Source organism: Rhincodon typus, chromosome 15 (genome assembly GCF_021869965.1).
Source record: "Rhincodon typus isolate 14 chromosome 15, sRhiTyp1.1, whole genome shotgun sequence".
Lineage (NCBI taxonomy): Eukaryota > Metazoa > Chordata > Chondrichthyes > Orectolobiformes > Rhincodontidae > Rhincodon > Rhincodon typus.
Genome location: NC_063346.1, coordinates 52,843,735 through 52,862,128, shown reverse-complemented (window position 1 = coordinate 52,862,128; position 18,394 = coordinate 52,843,735). Strand labels below are relative to the sequence as shown.

General features: G+C 42.0%; 1 protein-coding gene across 5 annotated transcripts in view; it reads right to left on the bottom strand.

Moving 5' to 3' along the window:
- The window catches only part of kifc3 (kinesin family member C3), a 48,446-nt gene that overhangs the window by 2,695 nt on the left and 27,357 nt on the right, over positions 1–18,394 (bottom strand). For 3 of the 5 annotated variants that reach the window (XM_020509817.2, XM_020509819.2, XM_048605812.1), the window contains 14 exons: positions 16,774–16,965; positions 13,871–14,044; positions 13,451–13,598; positions 13,011–13,141; positions 12,499–12,610; positions 12,124–12,305; positions 10,654–10,758; positions 9,851–9,981; positions 9,660–9,707; positions 6,744–6,867; positions 5,837–5,966; positions 4,351–4,580; positions 2,477–2,611; positions 1,265–1,373 (listed from right to left, as the gene is read on the bottom strand). In XM_020509817.2, coding sequence (XP_020365406.1) covers positions 1,265–1,373; positions 2,477–2,611; positions 4,351–4,580; positions 5,837–5,966; positions 6,744–6,867; positions 9,660–9,707; positions 9,851–9,981; positions 10,654–10,758; positions 12,124–12,305; positions 12,499–12,610; positions 13,011–13,141; positions 13,451–13,598; positions 13,871–14,044; positions 16,774–16,965 — 1,951 coding nt within the window. The remainder of the gene's footprint in view (positions 1–1,264; positions 1,374–2,476; positions 2,612–4,350; positions 4,581–5,836; positions 5,967–6,743; positions 6,868–9,659; positions 9,708–9,850; positions 9,982–10,653; positions 10,759–12,123; positions 12,306–12,498; positions 12,611–13,010; positions 13,142–13,450; positions 13,599–13,870; positions 14,045–16,773; positions 16,966–18,394) is intronic. The other 2 variants (XM_020509820.2, XM_020509818.2) reach the window with 2 other exon arrangements.

The following is an 18,394-nucleotide window of genomic DNA, read 5'->3' as shown; positions in this document are numbered from 1 at the left end:
TAAGAATGGAAACAAAAGGAGGAAGACAAGATCCTCCTCCTTCCACTTCCTTAGAACAATAAATGGGGAAACAATAGCGCGAGAGAGAGACAGCATGAGCGAGCGCATGCAAGGACATTTCTACTACCTCCTCTTCTTTGTGACATTGGATATTTACCAAATCTATTTCACAAGCATCTATTGAAGGGAAAGGAAAGAACGGACAGCATAATTAGAATAGCGTAAGCCCATCTGATGGGGGAGATGACACTTCAAAACATTTAACTCATAGGACAGAGGTTTAGCACCAAAATGCAGCTTGCTCCAAGGCTGCTTTCCTCTTCCTCAAACTGATCCTGTAATATCAACCATCCAGCATTTATGCTGAGGACTCACTTTTCCTCCAATCAGGATAACAGATCAGAATCTGTTGAAGCACATGGATCTAATTCACAATGTGATCCATACCAAGGTCAAGTGAGCCTCTTTGATAAGCAAAAAGATTAGCTTGCATGATTTATTAGAATATAACCTATGAGTAGGCAATTCAGGCACTCAAGCCTGCTCTACCATTTATTACGATTGTGGCTGATCTCATTGTCACCTCAACTCCATTTTCTTCAGCTTGTTCTCCATAACCTATCACGGATTAAAAATTTGTCCATCTCCTATAATTGAATCAATCAATCTCCTGATGCCCAGCTCACTCTGCATAGTAAATGGTGGGATAGTGAATTTCCATATAGTTGGAGACATATTCATTCCAATTTTAAATAATTGAGGTAACTCCTTTCATTAAAAAGCTATTGCAATCTAATTCACATTCATACTTGTTAGAGAACTGAACAGATGGAGTAGACAGACTGCTGACATTACTAATTCAACTCAAGTGTAACTGTTTCTCTTGTCCCAAGGTGGGCAGTGAAGGGAAATATAAAATCCCTCTTCAAAATAGAATAAGTCAAACAATCTATTCCAATCCTACATTTAAGGGAAAATGACAACAATAAATATTGTGTGTCTGAAGACCTATGGTTTCTGGGAATCTCCAACGTGACTGGCTGACTGTGATTATCTCAGTGTGTGGGAGATATATTTGAGAATTAGACCAGGATCCTGGAACTGGTTGTGTTGGGACCTCATCTGGTTTGCAGCATAGCACTTTTATACTGACATAACAGAGCATTGCCTCAATGTGGATTGAAACTGATCACCATCCTATCTAACACATATATTCCATGTTGTCTATGATAATGGTTTAAACAAGTTGCATCCATTTCCATACCTGATGCCATTAGTCGTCTTTTCCCTGCTGTGGTTTTTCCCACTACGCTCCCTCCTGAATGGCTGATATTAAGCCGTCCTTGTTGGGCAGCTGCAGACGGGGTCTCTGACTGTGATCAAAAATACACAGTCAGATTTTGAGGTATCCTATTCCCCACGTGAAACATACTCTCAAGGCAATCACTAGCAACTAGGATCCTGTGCTGCACCAGTACACTGAGCATCACTGGCAATATAGCATACTACATGACACGCTATTGAATATTTTGTTTGAAATGAATGGATTTAACTGATAAGTGAATGGTTGCTTCCTGATCTGAAGTGTTAAGAAAGCTGTGTTGCAGGCGTTACCTTGACCTGCCACTTTCACACAGGTAATGGATTGTATCTTGGAAGACTAAGCAGCATGAAAAAGTAAAGGAAACTTTTTTTTAAACTAACCATTTCTAATGAGTTGAAGTTTGCCATCTCTATGAGGATAAGAATATGTAAAAATATACGAAAAATGTTGATGGTTGGGTGGGGGGGGTGGGAGGGAGGGAATGCAATAAAAACAAATTAATTAAAAAATCAGTGCTACAAAAGAGAAAAGAATAGTTTTTCCATTTATGCCAATTTCAGATTCAGCATATCAATGCAAATCAAAAATTCTGATGGGGAATGAAATTTCACTTCAAGGACAGTTAAGAATGGGTGATAAATGCTGACCCAGCTAGTGAACCCCATGTCCCACGAACAAATAAACTATCCGCTCATATTTGGTGGACTTTACTTGGGAAGGATAAGTGAGCGATGTGTGTGCACTCCACAAATAGTGCTGGAACAACCCACGGATTGAGTTCAAGAGAAATCCAGCAATTTTAGCAGGCTTGATGCTGAAGGTATCTAACCAAAGCAGGAGGAGGAGTGTGATCTCAGAATGATAAGCCACACAGCCAAAACAATGGGGCACAGATCAGTAAAGAGGTCTTGATCCAACTGCAAATGTTCTGAGCAGGTGGTACCTGTCCATTCTGTTTATGGAGACACAAAGCAGATATTAAGCCACCGGAATTAGTGAAAATGACAAGCTTTTCACTGGTGTCCAAGGTGGCAAAAGAAGAACACAGTCTGGAGAAGCATGAATTTAACTGTGTAGAAAGGAAGCAACAGCCTCCCAGGGTATAAATACACCCTGTGCCCAGAGAAGGTTAGGCGGTGAAACGTTCATTACCTCATAGTCTTGGCGGCTGGAACAGTGCTGATTTTCGGCTCTTCGTACCATAGTCCCCAGTTCCACTGAGCGCACTCTCTGTGCAAACTTGAGCGAGCAAACAGTCTCATTGACATTTTTCTCCATTGGAGATACCTGCAGAAATCAGAAAAGGATGGGAGACAGCTTCTTTAGAATAGAAAATCCATGTAAACATTCATCATCAACTCCCACAGTTACTCTATTATTTCTTTCAACTCTTGGTTTTGTCATCTTGTCTCTCATCCAAGACAGAAAATCATCTGTGCAAACTCTAATGTAATATAATGTAATATAACTCTAATGTCACACTGAGGGAATTCTGTTATTGGAACACTCATGCTTTGGATGAGACATTAAATTTGTTTTGGTGCTTCAGGCAAACATTTTTAAAACCCCACTACTCAAAGAATAAAGAAATTCTCCTAGCTTCTTGGACATTTCTCCCTCAACCAAAACTGACATGGTGATATAACCTGGTTATTCATTTAAATGCTGATTACAATATATTGCAGTGAGCACAACAGCTGCTCAGGTAGTGAAACAGTCCGTGTCCAAATGTGGTAAGACCTGAACAATATCCAGGTTTGGACTGACAAGTGGCAAGTGACAGTCATGCCACTCAAGTGTAATGCAGTGACCATTTTCATGAACAAAGAATCTAACCATTGCCCGTTGAAATTCAATAGCGTTACCATCACCATATCCCCCACTACCAATAGTCTGGGATTACCACTGACCAGATACTGAACAGGACTAGCCCATATAAATACTGTTTGAGAGAGCAGGTCAGAGGCTAGGAATCCAACAGCAATTAACTCACCTCCTGACTCCATAAAACCTGTCATCTACAAAGGCACAAGTCAGGAGTGGGATGGAATACTCGCCACTTGCCTGGATAAGTGCAGCCCCAATACTCAAGAAGCTTGACACCATCCATGACAAAGCAGCCCATGTAATTGGCACCACATCCAGAAATATTCACTCCCTCCACCACTGATGCTCGGTAGCAGCTAGAAGAACAAGCAGAGCAGATACATGGAAACACCAGCACCAGAAAGTTCCCCTTCAAGCCATGCACCATCTTGACTTACGACAATGGTTCAAGGGAGTTCACCACCATCAAGGGCAATGATGCCCACATCCCAGGAGTGAATAAAAATAATTCCAACATAACACAGTAGGTGCACAACATGATCCCATGCGAGGTACCCAGAAATATTTCCAGCAGTCATGATAAAGCAAGTTCTTGCTCTTTTGTCACGAAGCTACCTACTGCAAGCTATAGCTCCGAGCTTTGAGTTGCAGCAGGATACTTCTATCTGGTACTGCTTTGTTAACATGGGCTGTGGGTACCAGACTAATCAGTATCAACCAACTGGAATACTGTTATAGCCCTGTTCACATCATGCTCAGTGTTATTTAGCCTACAGCCTATTTATTATGTAGTGCTATGGATCATTCCACTACATACATCAATTTTCCCCAAGGGAAGTGTGTAAAGATACAAAAACAAAAAATCCAACATTAGCAAAATCATCCAGCAGCAGAACAAGGCTAGGTTTTCAACTACTGGTTTACCTTGATATGATAAACTACTGGTTTATCTTTGAGTTCAGCTTATATTCTTTCCAAGTATATCCAATGCAGACAACGACTCTCACTCTTTCAACTTACATAGCAATGCAAAGCAGCAATCTCTCTCTGTGCCTACCCTGTACCTCCCCCCAACCATTTCCACTAGTATCTGATGCACAAAGATATAACTCCCCCCCCCCGCCCTGCCCCGTATTGGAACTTCAGTAAATCCATGCCTGAGAAACACTCTGACAGAGTGAGGCAGAAAGGAATCTCACCTGGACCATCATTAGAGTTTTGCTGTCCCCACTGAGGGAGTCTTGCAGCAGGTAGGTCAATTTGGAATTACGGAAAGGAATGTATGGTTGTTTGGAGCGCAGTGCACAGATAACATCACCAAGAGCCAACAAAGACTTGTTAATATTCTGGGCTTCTCTCAGCCGGGGGCCCTCTGCACCAGATTTACCAACACGCTCGGACCCAGCCAAGTCCACCAGGTTTAATTTACCTGAAAAAAAAGCAAATTTAAATGCGTTTTGAGACATTGAAAAAACTCAAGTCACAACACCAAATAAAAAGAGGGATCAATTAGTGGCCCAGTTACCAGGAGCCAAATTCAAATTGGTCGATAAAATATTTTTATTAACAGATGCTCTTGATGTGATCTGCATTCATCCATCATTTTAAACATTTGCTCCCTCCACCACTGGTACACAGTAGCATCAGTGTGCACCATACATAAGATGCGCTGTAGCAGATGCCAAGGTTCTTTCAATAGCACTTCTAAACTTGTGGTTTCCACCACCCAGAAAAGCAAAGGTAGTGGATGCCTGGAAATGCCACCTTCCAAGCCACACACTATCCTGGCTTGGAACTACATTGCCAGTCCTTCACTGCTACAACAAAATCCTGGAATCTGCAATAACAGGGCGAGTATCATCGAGTGCAACAGTTTAGGAAGGGAGCTCACTATCACCTCAAGGCCAATTTGGGGTGGGCAATAACAGATTAGCTTACGGGCAGTATCCACTTCCTGTGAATGAATTAAAATGTTCTGTACCATATCATCAAGCTGCCATAGTTTTTTTTTGTTAGATTACTATAGATTTATTATTTGAAGTGATGTGCAAAAGAAGCAGGTGTGAAGTGAGGAAAAACTTTTTACAAAGCAACTAGTTAGGGTATAGAATTAATTGCCAGGATGTGTAGTTGTAGCAGGTTCAATTAAGGTATTCAAGACAGCATTAGATGACTAATAGGATAGAAATAGTGTACAAGGATATGGGGCGAAAAAGGTAGGAGATTGGCACTAGGCAACGATGCTCATTTAACCAGCCACTGTGGGCATGATGGGCTGAGTGGCCACCTCCTGTGCCATAACACTTCTGGTGATTAAAGCATTATGCTCCAACCAAACTACAAAGCACGGTCTTTCCATTACTGTTCGGCCATGGTTAGAATTTGTGAGCAGCTCTCATCATTATATTAAGTGATTATCAAGGTGGTAGATTAGAGAGACAGTTCTGATTTATCCTCCTCTCTCAATTCCTCTGTTTATAACGCTGATTACTTCTTTAAAATGGAAAGGAAATGACATCTGGGCAGAAATGTGAGGAATACATTTGAGTTCCGACTGTTCAAGATCCCTGGATAAACACGAGAAAATTAAACAGAACAAAGTCACTAAATGTATAAAATACTTGCTCACACTAACACCAAAAATCTCAATGGGGTCACTAATTCTGTGGTATGTGCAGATCCTACCTGTTGTTCTGACTCCAGAGGTGAGGTTTATCCCAGTGACGGAAACTATAAGCAGAGCATGAGAGCGGGAGCTGCGCTCATTCACATTTGTGAAATCTGTCGCACGATTCACACGTCCAAGTTCAAAAACCTGATAAAACAGAATGAGGCCCCTCAGTGTCCCATTCACATAAAGATCTAGATTTCTCAAAGTCACACTTCAGGAACTACTGCTTTGAGGATGTTTGTTGCTCCACTGTCTGACTTTTTCCAAAAAAAAAAAAAAAAAAAAAAAAAAAAAAATCCAGTTTTAATAACTAAATCGCAATAGATTCTTCAGACACCATAATATGCAACATGCCTAAAGCAAACATATAGTTGCTCAGTGGCCTCATCACCATAATCAAGGCTAATGCTCCAGCACAGCACCAAGGATGTTGCACTGACACGAGCACTACCTTTCAGATTAAACGTTAAACCGAGGTCCTGTCTACTCTGTCAGGTTGGTTTTAAAAGATTACATGACATTGTTGACTGCACACGTGTCCTGCTCAAATGTTATGCATCTATGCAACATCACCAAAACAGATTACCTAGTCATTATCTTAAAGCAAAAACTGAGGTTCCATTTCCTAAGTTACAACAGTGACCACTCTTCAGAGTACTGCACTTTAGAACACACCGAGTTTGTGAAAGAATCAAACTTTTCTTTGCTTTCTTTCAGAACCTTACACAAAATGTTTTTTCTGGGGAAATTGTGCTGGTTGCCCAGAAATCAAAAAGATCAACATTCCTGTGCAACAGTAAGTATACAATCCAGATTAAGGTAATACTAGATTAAGATAAATGTCCAAGTTATTTTGCTGCAAATCTATTCAGTCCCGCTTCCCACACCAGAACAGATCATTTGAGGGTGGGGGTACCTCACCTTATTGATGTCATCCACACTCTGTACCCTGATCTGAATCAGGCCTGGGACATAGAGCTGGCCACTACCATCAGGGCTCAGCTTTATCTCCAACTTTTCACTGGGGTCCTTGGCCAACAGGTTCCTGCAAAGAAAGCAACAAGTTGGATCTTGTGGCCTCAACAACAGATCGAGCATCAGTGTCCATCGAATTGCCTCAGCACCAAACGTATGACCACAAGAAGGGGCAGACAACATCAAAAGCCACAGAGCAGCAGCAAACACCAGACAGCAGGGAGACTGTGGGTGCAGCAGTTACGTGGAATTCTGAACTCAGAAAAGTGGAATTTTAAAATGGAATTCAAAAGATTATTGTTTGAAATAATCTAAGTGCGCACTTAGAAATAAAAAGATATGGTGTAGAAGGGGCCGTTTCATGGAGGAGAAGTTAGAAAAATCAGAACTAATAGGTGCATAAGTAAGCCATTGGGCTCATCATGCCAACTGTATCATTCAATAAGATTGAAACTATTCTGACTGTGGTGTTAACTCCACTCCAGCAATCACTTTACATGGGGCTGTTCACCCTCTGCCTCAGTGGTAACACATTCAAATCAGTCTTTATTAGGTTACAACTGCAGGGGTTTGATCTCATGGCTCAGAAGGTTCACCAGGCTGATTCCTGCGATGAAGGGGTTGTCTTCCAAGAAAAGATTGAGCAGATTGGCATTCTGTTACAATCCATTAAGTATATCGCCCAATTGCCTTGTCAATCAAAAATCTGTCTAACTCAGCCTTTACTTAGTTTCTACTACTTTCTGTGGAAGGGAATCCCAAAGACCAAGGACTCCGTGAAAGAGGAGACTTCTCGCTATTCAAATGGAGATTCTGGACTTTTAAACCATTTCCACCAGATCTAGATTACACTTCAGAAGCGAGCATCCTCTCAGAAACTTACATATTTCAGTAAGATCTCATTCTTTTACACTTCATGAAGTATAAATCTGGTCAACCTTTCTTCATAGGGCAATCTCCTCATTGCAGGATCAGCCTGGTGAACCTTCTGAACCATTAGATCGAAGCCCTGCAGTCATAACCTAAAGACTCTGATTTGAACGTGTTAGGCAGAAGGTCAACAGCCCCATGTAAAAAGCAGTTGATCATCAAGTAGCCAATTGACTCGGTTCAGCTCAGGAATCCATAAAAGTTACAAAGTCCAGAAGACGTCATCACTAAATTTTCAGAAGGTGGGCACACTGCTCAAGAATCAAATTTTGTCCTGGTTACATTTTGAAAGGCATCCATTAAAATGTTCATTTCTTTCCAAAAAAGCTCCCCTCCTTTGTCAAACAATTCAACTGCAATTTTTGTTCACAAGAAAACCAAACCTACATTTCTACAAATAAAGTGTGAAAAATATAATTTCCTTCAAATTACTGAATAAAATCAATTCTGAAGAAGTTGCTTTGGTGATTCGAATTCCTTCAAAGATGAATAAACATAATGTTGAACTATTTGACTGTTATCACCACCGCTGTGATCATATGAATATCAGGAAACTACTTTCCGCATTGTAACACACAGAAAGTATTTGATGAGATAACGTACAGCAAGTTTTACTCCACATCTAACCTACATGGCTCGGATTCTCTTCATAATGGAGCGGTAACTTTGACGGCTCCCAACCACTGCTTTCAAAAATTCTTTTGTTTTGAAAATTCACAAAGTAGTTGACCACATCTCCACTGATACTGAGCTGAATGGCCATCCAACCAGGTCAGTATCGAAATAGATTGCAGTATTGGGGGAAACAGTTGGTTATGAAACAAAAAGGTATCTGCAAACAAGCAACACAGTTACAGAAGCAGCAAGGTATCAACAATAACCCATCCATTTTAGTCCCATGATTAGCCCACACAAGCCTTGGAATGATCCATTCCCATTTTGAACACCTTCAGATATCCATGGCAAAAAGAAATGCTGAAATTTGAAAATCAAGTTTAACGCAGCCACAGGAGAGGATGCAGGTTGAAGAGAGAATAGACATTTCAGAAACCTCTCATCTTTCAGCTGGACCTAGTTGAAGAAAATAGCAAAATCATTGCGGCAGTTCCAAGGATAATGAAACTGTTCAGATTGGGATTCTCCCGTATCAGTGAAAAGGGGAGCACCATTCAGTAATGGGATGAAACCAGAGACCAGGAAGGTGCCATCAGGTTTGGGGTGTGCTTTCTGCACTGACAGCTGAGCTCAATAGGAGAACTACACAGTTTGCTTGAGTTTGAGGCTTGGTAGAGGGGAAGCCAGGATCCCTGCTCCTTACAAATATCCACTGACCTTTACAGGAAAATAGATATCTGCAAACACAGCACCAGACTTCAAGATGAGTGAATGTCTCTCAACAACTAACTAAGGATCCCACATGGAGAAGATCACCAATCTTCTGTGGAGAGAAAAGAGGAGGAGGAGAAGAATCTCTCTTCAGGGTCATTAAAAAGGGCTCAGTTGATGCGAATCCTGCTGTGGTTCCCAAAAACACCCCGTCAGTAATGTTAAGCATTTATCCCCCATTTTGTGTGGTCTTGTACTTCACTCAAGACGTAACATGATCTGCACATTGCACTTTCCAATCATTTGGTAGCGGAGGTATTAGAACGGTGAACCATCGAGAGATTCCATGACCCAAGGTTCCAATCACTATGCTGCAGGTACAGACAACTGAGCCAAATATTGAAGGAAGGAGCTGGGGGCAAGGTCTACTTTTAAGAACAGCAAGGATCAGACACAGAGGATGCAGCTGTACAATTTGTAAAGTGTGAATTAATACAGATCCAGAGACTTTCTTTATATTAAGGAACAGTCAGCTCTACAGCCATGCTAAAGCAGTCTACCAACCACCACCCATGCACCTCCCACCAGAGTGCAAGTATTAGTAACCTCATAGTTAGATCCTCAATCTTCTGGGGGTCAGACCCCAGCAGGTCTCTATAAAAAGAGAAAATACTACTATTAGCAGAAACATCCACAGATCATCCCTACACGTCAACGTGCGAACACATGGTTAGCACTTTTCCATTGCAAGGTAGGGGCCAAAACTACCACCAATAAAGGCATAAAGTTGCACGTACCTGAGTGTTTCATTGTAGATCTCGGCCATGCTGACAGTAATAGTCAGATCCCAATCTGCCGACCTCTCTGCTACTTCACCAAACAAGAGCCTCAGAGCCCGCTGGTTAATTCCAGGGTCTTCAGGAGAACCCTAGTGAAATTAAAGTTCCTCATCAATGTTTAATGCCTTTGCAAACTCTGCTAGAAAGAAAAACCAGCTTTCTATGCCCCATAGATTGAGTGGAATTTACTGCAAAAAACAAACTGCAGAAAAGGGAAAGTGCAGAAACAAAGAAATGCCACAATCAAACGGTAACCTACATTTTCTAAAATAACTTACACTCATGAAAGATGGACATTGTTGAGCCAGACAACATGAGACATACTGCAAAGACTGCTGTCCAAGACTTTGTTTATTTTGATGCTCCTGTTAGTGCAAGAGCCCGAACACCTTTTAAAAAAGGACGCTTAGCTAAAAATTGCAGAATTCTGCCAAAGTGTAACCGAGACTATTAGCAAGTTCTGACAAATTTTAGTTCCTGTGTGGATCATAGTAGGAGATTAAAGTTACAGCTGGTTAAGTGAAGCCACATGATATTCTGATCTTTCACATTCACATCAGCTACTGTAGCACTGCAGATTTTGGAAAGGATGTGAATTGGATTAATGTGGAGCATCTGACTAATTTTAATAATTCCATTTGATACATAAACTCACAAACTGCTTTCCCCACAAAATATCTGTAACAGTCAAAATTTGTTTACTCCATTAATGGGTTCATCACTTTAAAACTAAAACACAAGACAGCTGTTAAAAGGCCTACCTCCATGGTGTATGTCTTGCCAGAACCAGTTTGTCCATATGCAAATATACAGACATTGTACCCATCAATGCAAGATGTTATGAGGGCCTGGACTTCCTGGAATACCTGAGGGTTAAAAGTAAAAAGATAAAAGGAACATTTGGAATTTTGACAGTGGCTTCAAATTTTGACCAACACTGAAGTCTGGACATTAACAGTGCAGGGCAGTCAGTCTGTTTTTCCCATTTCTTGGCTTGAGACACTCGAACCTACATTTAGAAGAACCTCAGTCAGCTTGGGTGAGTTGGATATTAACTCACAAAGACCCAGGATGAAACAGAACGGTGCACAATGGTAGGAAGGTCTAGACAATTTGACCAGAAGTGAATGAACTCAAGGGCAAAGAAACAACAGATTCAGGAACAACTAACCCATCCAGCTCACTTAGCAAGAGCCTGAGCAGTATTGGGAATAGGTTAGATCTTTGACTGGCGCAGGCAAGTTTACTTTTGTGCAGCGTATGCTGACTCAGTCATTTGCAATGTTTCTAATGAAATTTACAAAATTATGTCTGTGTAAAGATTTGCATTTACACAGCATCTCACTACTGTCAGGAATATTTAAAAGGCTTAGCTGTCTATGAATTATTTTAAAATGTAAAAAACTGTTGAGAGCAAATTGGGTTGTCATTTTGCACACAGAAGAATTATAGTTGATGCTGCCCGAAGGGATTGAAGGCAATTCTGTTATTACAATTGCAGAGTTTAGATTGAACACAAGATTAAAAAAACACAACAGTTAAAGCAAAAGGTTAGATACCAAATACTTGAGAAACTTGAACTAATTCCTCACAAAGACCTGACAGGAAACAATGGAAACAATGTCAGTCAAAATATTGCTATACATGCCCCTGGTGGTCAGGAAATAGACAGAGGGAGATAAGTTCATACTAGATGGGGGATCATAGCTGAAATGCTGATCCACTAGCCACTGTTTCAAAACAAGGGGTCACCCATTTGATAGCATGATGCAGGGAAATTTTCTGTCAGAGGATCATGAGTCATTAGATTTCTTCCTCAAAACAAGGTGGCGGAAACAGTCTTTGACCATTTAAGTCAGTACATCCTTGATGATAAAGAGGCGGGGAGAGAAAGGTTATTGGGGGTAGAGTGGAATGTGAAGTAAACAGATCATTGAATGGCAAAGCAAGTTCAAGCGGCCTTCTCCTGCTCCATGTTCATCAAACTTAAGTATTTATGTATTGAGGTTTTCTTTGCATTTACTCAGCAGTAAACCCAGAAATATTGATAAAAATGACTGCATTAGTCCATAACTCCATTGTTGTATCATTTGACCATATTAGTAGAAGGTCAACTTAATGGACCTTGGCTTTTCTTTCCTTTCACACTGCAATTCCGATCTTAACAGCCTTGCACAAGAACCCAGTGACTAACTGGATCACAGAGCAGCCCTCATGCTGCAATTACTTACCTCTGACTGCAATGCATGTGGTTGGAAAACCTTGTCCAACTCAAACATGGTGGTTTTGCCACGGTGTGACACATACAGAACTCCATCGTCATCACTGTCAAAGGAAATAATATTTCTCGTGTCAAGCCCTGTGCCATCCTCTGGAGTTATCGGCCGAACTCTGCACAGTACACGGATATTCCCTAAAGAAACAGCAGAAGAGAAGAGGCAAATACATGGAATAAGGCCGTAAAAGTAGTGAAGTCAGCTCTTAATGATCACGTCTCTTCTCTACAGCAACTACGATAGTCATTCCCTTGTTTCCTATTGGCATCTCTCAGCTCCAGGAGATCTACTGAACAATGGTCTCTCCAAGTACATCAAGGACAAACTCACCTCGTAGTCGTACCAGTTCGTTGTGGCACTTCTTCCGCAGCTGCATCTCTCGTTTATACTTGCGCAGCAGATCCTGATTTGTTTTCTGCGCTTCCTCCACTGCCTGGTAAATCTAGAAAGAGAAAGCAAATCTTGCACTCATCTAGCACCATTCATAAACTCAGGATACTCCAAAGCAATTTTCAGCCAAAGTACTTTTGATATGTAGTCACTGTTGTAAAAGTTAAAAAAAAAAAAATTTGGCAGCCCATCAGTACACAAGTAGATTAACATGCACTCCTTCACCAAGTGGTGTAGCCAAATAGAAGTATGGCTGTTCTACTAAAACATTACCACCACAACAGGCAGAATGCAAACATGGTCTGTCCTCACATCATGCTCAGGATGCATGAACTATCAGGTATGATCCTGATCACAATGTTGATATCAGTTTTACTGAGACTCCCCAGTCCACTCACTCTACCCCTTAGTGAGCGTTACAATACTTCAATGGCAAAGCAATTTGATCTCACCTCCCTCTTCGTCTGGTTGACTGCATCCTGCAGCAGACATGGAAAATCCCGGACGTGATTTTTCAAGCAGTTGTAATCACTGGTTAATGTCTTTAGGGCTGGCTGGATAGACAGAAGGTTCATTCGAACACCTGTAGGGAAGCATCAAAAGTTCAACCCAGTGGCAAACTCTTCAGCACTGAAAGACATTAGGCTGAGCTCACAATGAGCTCTCACTCTCTACCCTCCTGACGTGCTCCCATTCTAATCTGTTCTTGCTCATAAAAACACAAGTTCCATCCGGTTTATTCAAGTCCTTCAAGAGTCTCCCACCCAATGCAAACAGCCTTGAATGGGCTAATACATGTCACACTGCTTACTACCGTCTTTTTCCCCACAGAAACCATTAAATACCTATTCTTCGTAGAAACTCCATACATTGCCTCTTCTGCATCACCTACCATTCAGGTTCTCATGTACAGTCTTCATTTCAGACCGGGCTTGCAGGAAGACCTCTTCAATGGCCTGGTTCTTCTCATCCTCCATTGCCTGAAGTGTTTCAAGCATTTCACCACGTGTCCGCTCAAGTTCTGCTTCGTACATCATGATCTGTAGTTCAGAAATGTCATTGTCAGGTTTAAAACTTCCTATGCAATGTAATATAGCGCAGAAGAGGCATCAAACTAACAAATAAATTCCAAGTTAGTATACTGAATACTATTGACCCTACTGGTGAGATTAATGAGGTAACTGCGTAATTTTGCATGTTAATGACTAAAGTTCAAGATGAGCCACATTAGTGCTGGAACCAACTAGATGTAACCAGTTGCTAAAGTTTCATGAATGTTATTGGAAGAGAACAGATGCTGCTTTTGACTTGCCTGAGCTTGGAGTTGGGCTGATGTTCGCCAGGAGTCCTGAAGCTGCTGTTCCTGGTCAGCCAGCAGGCGCCTCTGGATAGCTATTTGTTCCTGAAGGTATTGATTCCTGGCCTGAGCTTCTTCTAAATCCTGCTTTGTCCTGGATGACTCCACTTCCACCTTTTTGGTAATATACTATTTAAAAATAAAGTTCATTTCATACGTTCACCAAATGCAGAATCATGTCAAAGCACTTGTATCACCCCACCCCGACAAGGTGGCAGAACAGTTCAAACTCCAAAAGGGTGGAGAACTTTCAGCTGCAAACAGATCTTACATACTATTGAAATTGTGAAAGGCCTAAAACTAGCACAAAAGCCTCTTGATCAACAGGATGAGAACGGAAGGATTAATGGGAGAGGGTGAACAAGAGGAAGAAGACAAAAAAATATTTTCAGATGGAAACACTTAACTGATGTCACTAGTTAACAACCATAAACTGCAGGTTAGAGTTTGGCACAATTACACTGATCTCATTAGCATTTAGCAACAAGAGGTTGTCTCAACCCAATGATTTCTCAAAACAGAAAAACTTGAATTGATGGGAGGATGGTGGTGGAGATGGAGGCACAAGAATTACAACGGGTTGAAAAATGCCTCCAGCAGTAACAACAATTAAAGAAAAAAGAATGAACAAACATCCCATAGCCATAGGGGTTTGTGGTGAGTTAAGGCATTGAGAAAGTCAGACACCTCCCAAAAGTCAAGTCTAGACAAAATCAGGTCATTACTCAATGCCTCCTTCCATTTCTATTTTATTGAAAAGCCTTTTGATAAAGTTCATTATCTATTGAGACTTGCCTAAAACCACATGAAGACAAAAAAAAAGGAGACCTCAGTGTGCACATGGGTGGTGGAAATCTCAGGGCTATGGAGATCAAGGAGGCAGTTTAGATATGGTTTAGTAGTAGAACTCTATCCTGGGTAAGAAGGTGTGGGCTCAAGTCCAATTCCAGAGATTTGAACTAATAATCCAGGGTGACACTAAGTGCAATGCTCAGGGAGATGACAGATTAAAATCGAGGACCTGCATGTTAACACAGGGTGACATTTTATAGAAAAATACTGTAGTTTTCCCTGGCATCCTATATAGTATTTACCCCTCTATAAACATTATGAAATCAAACGATCTGGTCATTAAATGATGTCAGCTTGCCATAGTTTATAGACTGAAAACCGGCAGCTTCATTTCCCCATACACCAGTGACCGCTCTTCACTGAAATAAAATAAAATGCTATGAAAGCACTTCAGGGCATCCTTAGATCACAAGAGGTCTTGCACAAATGGAATTTCTTTCTGAAGCGACCTCTCCTTATAAACCAGAAGCAGAATCTCCCTTTCAAAACCATAAATGCCTGGCCAATTAAAAGTCTTTGTTGTGCAATGAAGTTTTCAATGTTTTCTAAAAAGTGCCTGTAAACCAAAGCTCCCACTTTGCCAAGAACCAAATAATTTGTTGGAAGCTCAAACCCTTGGATGAGCTTATGGCAATGGATATTTACATGCCATGCTTGCACCCACACTCAGTACTCTGGTTCTCATTCTTTCCTCATAACCCAGCTGGAGGCAAATTAGGGTAAGTGGGGCTCTCAGTTATTGCACTCTTCAGTTATCAGCACTGCCTGTATTTCAGCCTCCTGTCCTCAGGCAGAGAGAGAAACACTTGGGGAAGTGATGGCCCAGTGGCATTATCACTGGACTGTTAAACCAGAGATTCAGGTAGGGTTCTGGGACCCAGGTTCAAATCCTGCCCTGGCAGATAGTGGAATTTGAATTTAATAAAAATCTGGATTTAATAAGGACCACGAATCCATTGGTGATTGTCAGTGGTGAACCCTCTGATTCACTAATGTCTTTTAGGGAAGGAAACTGCTATCCTTATCTGGTCAAACCTACATGTGACTCTAGATCCACAGAAACGTGGTTGACTCTTAACTACCATCTGAACAATTAGGAATGGGCAATAAAGGCAAGCATTGCCCTCGTCTGTGAATCAATATAACTTTCCCTAACCGACATTAATAATGCATTCAAGGGTCCAGTCTGCACACTGGTTTAGTCATTGCGGCTGCTGCTGTGGACAGTGTAGAGAGTGCAGCACCTTGAGCTGTGGTGTCAACAAATTGAGAAAACGTGAAAGAAAGAGAACCAAGTCTGAAGCCAATCAGAGCCCATTGCAGATAGAGATTGAAAGACAGGAAAGCATACATCTAGAAGGGAAACACTACCATATTCTCAATCCTCTCTCTTAGCCTTCCTCCTGCCCTGACAACCCCCACCCTCATCGACCTTGCCGTTCCCTACCACACCCAACCGCTCTCACACTTTACCTCTCAGTTTTCCTCCTCTACTCCTTCCTTTAGTGTACCTCTTCCTTTTCAAACACCAAGACAGCAATTGGCTGCCTGTGAATGCACAAAGGGACTCAATGATGTCAGTTACTGGTGACAGGCATCCCTAGACTAGAATGGGTCTACATATGATGTGCAGCTGAGCTGTAGAGCAAAGCTGGTATCTTGCTTCAGTTATTTTCCTATTATGAGGAAGAAAGAAGAGAAATCTATCTTAGCCAAGTTCCCCAGAAGTGTGAGATGGTTTATTTATACACACTGAATGGACAGTGACTATATCAACAGTGCCATCTGTGCGACAGGGAGCAGCTCTTGATCCATTGGTGTGCAACGATAGCACAGTTCAGCGATGTTTCTGCATGTGCGCTTCACGTTGCTCCAACTGGAAGGTGGAGGTGTACAATAAACACAGTCAACCAGCAATGTCCGACTCAGCCTTTTCCTGCTTCTTTCTGTAAACATTCCAAGCCAATATCACCATCCCTTGCTGAGCTCAGCAGAATTGTTTTTACCTTAACTGATGGTGTGGGCTGCTTGGCCAGAGCTAAATGGCAATCCCTAAGCCGTTTATTCAGCCTCTCCTCCCTTTCAGTCTTCTCCTGAAGGACATCTTTGAGATGTTGCTCCAGTTCAGCCAGAAGTTGCACCTTCTCTCCCAACTCCAGCTGCAGGTCAGTCATTTGCTTGCGCAAGAGTGTGTTTTCCTGCAACAAGGATTGGAATATAAGATATGCTTAAATCCTCAAGGTCAAAAGATGAACCTGCCCACATCACTCAAATGTTACACTTATTTTCTCCTGCTTCAATTGCTATTGAAATAGTTGCCCACTTCTTACTTTAAAATGTATACAATGAATGCATTGCTACCAACAGAGTCAGCAGGCACTAATAAACCCACAGGTCACATGTCAGCAGCAATACACTGAAAAAGAGCTGTTTTATTGTTAGCACTGAGTGTGGGAAAAACACTTCATACTTTACCTGGGTGTGACTGCCAAACATAGAATCAATGATTTACTTACCACAGCCTCCATTGCACCAGATTCTCTGTTTTCTTTGAAACTCTCTACTGCAGAATCCTGTGGATGCTAAGTTAGTGCACTCAAAACTGAAATCAATAGATTTTTGGACAGCAAGGACCTTGACATGGAACCAGGCTGGCAAAATTGAATTGAGGTAGAAGCTCAGTCCTGATATTACTAAACAGTGAAGCAAACTCATGGGAATAAATCCAGCTCTTGTTTCAGATGGACAAGAAAGAATATATTGAGGTTTCTTGGTAATCCAGCTTCCCATCATCAACAGAAACAGGCAACCTACTCCTCTAGGCTCCCAAATTCTGAACACTTACTCCAATTGTATCAGAGATAGTAGGAACTGCAGATGCTGGAAAATCTGAGATAACAGGGTGTAGAGCTGGATGAACACAGCAGGCCAAGCAGCATCAGAGGAGCAGGAAGGCTGATGTTTTGGGCCGAGTCCCTTCTTCAGAAATAGGGGAGGGGAAGGGGGTTCTGAAATTAAAAGGGAGAGAGGAGAAAATAGGTGGAGAGGAAACAGACAGGTCAAAGAGGCGGGAATGGAGCCATTGAAGGCAAGTGTAGGTGGGGAGGTAGGGAGGACGGACAGGTCAAGGGGGCGGGATGAGGTTAGTAGGTAGGAAATGGGGGTGTGGCTTGAGGTGGGAGGAAGAACAGGTTAGGGAGGCGGGGACGAGCTGGGCTGATTTTGGGATGCGGTAGGGGGAGGGGAGATTTTGAAGCTTGTAAAATCTACATTGATACCATTGGGCTGCAGGGTTCCCAAGCGGAATATGAGTTGCTGTTCCTGCAACCTTCGGGTGGCATCGTTGTGGCACTGCAGGAGGCCCAGGATGGACATGTCGTCTGAGGAATGGGAGAGTTGAAATGGTTCGCGACTGGGAGGTGCAGTTGTTTATTGCGAACTGAGCGTAGGTGTTCTGCAAAGTGGTCCCCAAGTTTCCGCTTGGTTTCCCCGATGTAGAGGAGGCCACAACGGGTACAGCGGATGCAGTATACCACATTAGCAGATGTGCAGGTGAACATCTGCTTGATGTGGAAAGTCTTCTTGGGGCCTGGGATGGGGGTGAGGGAGGAGGTATGGGGGCAGGTG